We start from the raw sequence: 4,456 nt of genomic DNA on the forward strand, positions 1-4,456 counted from the left end.
CCTTTACTGTAAAAATAATTCACAGTAAATTGCTGCCAATTGTAAGTTACTGTAAATTTTACGTTAAATTTCTTACAGTGTGACTGATAACGAGGACATTGAAAATATTAAGAGTATAATTGTTATTCCCACGTGTACTTTCTGCAGTCTGACAACAGTTCACCACCTCACCATCTGCGTTGCCAATTCCCATTGTCTCCAAAATGTGCATACGCATGGGTCAGAGCTTTTATGGAGGACCGCACATTCTCCCGTCTAGTTTGTTTTTTGTATAAATCCCAACCTTTGCGTGGGAAATGGCGTACACACATTTTCAGCCCCGTTCATAAAAGAGACCCCAGAGATGTAAAATACATCATAATTTTAAAGCAATTAAATCTCTAAATACATTTCTGTTTTTTCCTCCTCAGATCATTCCCTTCCCACGTCAGGATCCGCTCCGTGCATGTTTGGAGTTTCCTCTCTGTTCACTTCCCAGGATGCATTGCTTTCTCAGCAACGTGTGCCATCATCGTCAGAGGTGCAGGACCTGGTGTCTTCGCTGCCTCCCATTAACACCGTCTTCATGGGAGCAGGAGGAGTACAATGACGGCAGAAAGCACAAACTTCTACTGGAGAACCGCCCTGATGTGTGGACTCCAGTTCCCATCAGAAACAGAATGTATGCACTCAGCCAAATTCAGACCAAGAACATTCAAACTGTAAGGTACAGTATAAAGGTGGAGCCAGGCAATCCTGCATAAAGAGATATACACATACTGTATAAAGAAGGAACACCTGCATGACACCTGCCAATTGTTTTTATCCCCTACTGTATTTTAAACCAGATGGAGAGGAGCAAAGGAAAGATATTTATTCATTTTAAAATGTGGATTTTTATTTAAAAAACAGTCATTCTTCTACAGATATTTATCTCATATCCACAACTGTGTTTTTGATCTCAAACCTTTGTTTCTAAATGATGCCTAAGGGCTTCCACTGCTTCTGTTTGAACATGGTTGTAAATAAATAAAGTTAGACAGAATTCTGTTCTACATTTATTGACAATCTAAGGCAGGGGTCTTCAACGTTTTCCAGGCCAAGGACCCCCAAACTGATGGCGAGATGGAGCGGGGACCCCCTAATTATATATATTGTATAAAATTGTGTTATATCAAACTGGTCCTATAGTGCCATGTGTGCATTGATGACTGAAAGACATCTTCTGCCTCCATTTATCTGTTTACTACAGTGTGTTGAATTCATGTTAATGTGTATTTAAAGACATTTCAATTAGTGGAAAAAATTGCAGGGGGGGGGGGGAATATAAAAAAAAGTCTAATCAACCAAAACTTTCGCGACCCCCATGCAGTACCTCCGCGGACCCCCAAGGGGTCGCGGACCCCCTGTTGAAGACCCCTGATCTAAGGGGATTGAAGTGGACTCAGACTCTATATACTCAGCTATTTAAGTACAGTGAGAGTCACGTGATCAGCTGGACGTCGATGGCGGCTTGAGACAAAGCTCCTTCCCAATTTTGCCAAATAGTTGTTTTATATAGTTCCTACTCCGGTATTCTACCACTGTATGCTCGATATAGTTACTTAAGGTGGAATGGCAAGCAAAGGCAAAGCACAACGCAGCGATATTGAGGCTATTGCAGTGGCATTAATGCAGGAGAAAAAATAAAAGCTACCTTGAGCCGCGCTTTTCTCAGATCCAGTCTCAGATTCTACAGGTGGGCGTAGACACTGATGAGAAGCTAACTGCTAACTATGCTCAACTAACATCTCTGAATGCAAGCCTTGGCTCTCTCAGATCGGAGGTGAACGTCCTAAAAACTACTGTGGAAAGCAATTCATTTCGGGAGATGGAGGTGAATCTAGCAGACATGGAGGACAGAAACCGAAGATGCAACATTTAGTATGTCAGTAAAAGTCATTAGTATGTTGAAAAAGTCATAGTAAAGTATGTCATAAAAGGTCATAGAATAGTATGTTGAAAAAGTCATAGTATAGTATGTCAAAAAAGTCATAGTATAGTATGTCAAAAAAGTCATAGAATAGTATGTCAAAAAAGTCATAGTAAAGTATGTCATAAAAAGTCAGGAATATTATGTCAAAGTCATAGAATAGTATGTCATAAAAGTCATAGTATAGTAAGTCATAATCTGTCATAGTATAGTATGTCATAAATGTCATAGTATAGTTGTTGAAAAAAGTCATGTACAGTATGTCAAAAAAGTCATAAAATATTATGTCAAAAAGTCATAGAATAGTATGTGATAAAAGTTATAGTATAATACGTTGAAAAAAGTTAGTATAGAAAAAACTAATACAAAATCATAGTATAGAATGTAAAAAAGTCATAGTATAGTGTGTTCAAAAAAGTCATAGTATAGTATGTTGAAAAAGTCATTAGTATGTTGAAAAAAGTCATAGTATAGTATGTCAAAAAAGTCATAGTAAAGTATGTCAAAAAAGTCATAGTGTAGTATGTTGAAAAAAGTCATAGTACAGTATGTCATAAAAGGTCATAGAATAGTATGTTGAAAAAGTCATTAGTATGTTGAAAAAGTCATAGTAAAGTATGTCATAAAAAGTTATAGAATAGTATGTTGAAAAAAAGTCATAGTATAGTATGTCAAAAAGTCATAGTATAGCATGTCAAAAAAAGTCATAGAATAGTATGTCATTAAAAGTTATAGAATAGTATGTTGAAAAAAAGTCATAGTATAGCATGTCGAAAAAAAGTCATAGTATATTATGTCAAAAAAAGTTATAGTACAGTATGTTGAAAAAAGTCATAGTAAAGTATGTCATAAAAGGTCATAGTATAGTATGTTGAAAAAAGCATACTGTATAATGTCAAATTAAAGTCATAGTACAGTATGTTGAAAAAGTCATAGTATAGCATGTCGAAAAAAAGTCATAGATAGTATGTCGAAAAGTCATAGAATAGTATGTCAAAAAGTTATAGCAGTAGTCATAAAAGGTATGAATAGTATGTGAAAAAAGTCATAGAAGTATGTTGAAAAAAGTCATAGAATAGTATGTCAAAAAGTTATTAGTACAGTATGTCATAAAAGTCTAGAATAGTAGTGAAAAAGTCATAGTAAAGTATGTCAAAAAGTAAGTAATAGTATGTGAAAAAGTCATAGTAAAGTATGTCAAAAAGTCTAGAATAGTATGTTGAAAAAAGTCATAGTACGAAAAAACTTAACAAAAATCATAGTATAGTATGTTAAAAAAGTCATAGAATAGTATTTCGAAAAAATGTCATATTATATGTCATAAAATGTCATAGTATAGTATGTCGAAACAAGTCATACTATAGTATGTCAAAAAAGTCATAGTATAATGTTGAAAAAGGTCATAGTATGGTATGTTGAAAAAACTCATAGTAGTATGTTGAAAAAAGTCATACTGTAGTATGTCGAAAAATAGTCATAGTATATTATGTCGAAAAAAGTCATAGTATATTATGGCCAAAAAGACATAGTATAGTATGTTGAAAAAAGGCATACTATATAATGTCAAATTAAAGTCATAGTACAGTATGTTGAAAAAAAGTCATAGTACAGTATGTCGAAAAAAGTCATAGTATAGTATGTTGAAAAAAGTCATAGTATAGCATGTCGAAAAAAAGTCATAGTATAATATGTCAAAAAAGTCATAGTAAAGTATGTCAAAAAAGTCATAGTATAATATGTCAAAAAAGTCATAGTAAAGTATGTCAAAAAAGTCATAGAATAGTATGTTGAAAAAAGTCATAGTATCGAAAAAACTAATACAAAAATCAAAGTATAGTATGTTATAAAAAGTCATAGAATAGTATGTCGAAACAAGTCATACTATAGTATGTCGAAAAAAAGTCATAGTATATTATGGCCAAAAAGACTTAGTATAGTATGTCGAAAAAAGGCATACTATATAATGTCAAATAAAAGTCATAGTACAGTATGTGAAAAAAGTCATAGTATAGTATGTCGAAAAAAAGTCATAGTTAGCATGTCGAAAAAAAGTCATAGTATAATATGTCAAAAAAAGTTATAGTAAAGTATGTCATAAAAGGTCTAGAATAGTATGTTGAAAAAAGTCATAGTATCGAAAAAACTATACAAAAATCATAGTATAGTATGTTATAAAAAGTCATAGTAGTATTTCGAAAAAATGTCATATATATGTCATAAATGTCATAGTATAATTGTCGAAACAAGTCATACTATAGTATGTCGAAAAAAAAGTCACAGTATAATATGTTGAAAAGGTCATAGTATGGTATGTTGAAAAGGTCATAGTATGGTATGTTGAAAAAACTCATAGTATAGTATGTTGAAAAAACTCATAGTATGCATGTCGAAAAAAAGTCATAGTATAATGTCAAAAAAGTTATAGTAAAGTATGTCAAAAAAGTTATTAGTACAGTATGTCATAAAGGTCATAGAATAGTATGTTGAAAAAAGTATAGTATCGAA

The 4,456-nt window shown here is 32.5% G+C and overlaps 1 protein-coding gene across 1 annotated transcript in view; it reads left to right on the plus strand.

The window, feature by feature from the left end:
- The window catches only part of rfx6 (regulatory factor X, 6), a 17,399-nt gene extending 16,515 nt beyond the window's left edge, over positions 1–884 (plus strand). The window contains exon 20 of the mRNA XM_032543584.1: positions 411–884. Coding sequence (XP_032399475.1) covers positions 411–589 — 179 coding nt within the window. The 3' untranslated portion in view covers positions 590–884. The remainder of the gene's footprint in view (positions 1–410) is intronic.
- The last annotated feature ends 3,572 nt before the right edge of the window (positions 885–4,456 follow it).

This window comes from Etheostoma spectabile, chromosome 18 (assembly GCF_008692095.1).
Source record: "Etheostoma spectabile isolate EspeVRDwgs_2016 chromosome 18, UIUC_Espe_1.0, whole genome shotgun sequence".
NCBI lineage: Eukaryota > Metazoa > Chordata > Actinopteri > Perciformes > Percidae > Etheostoma > Etheostoma spectabile.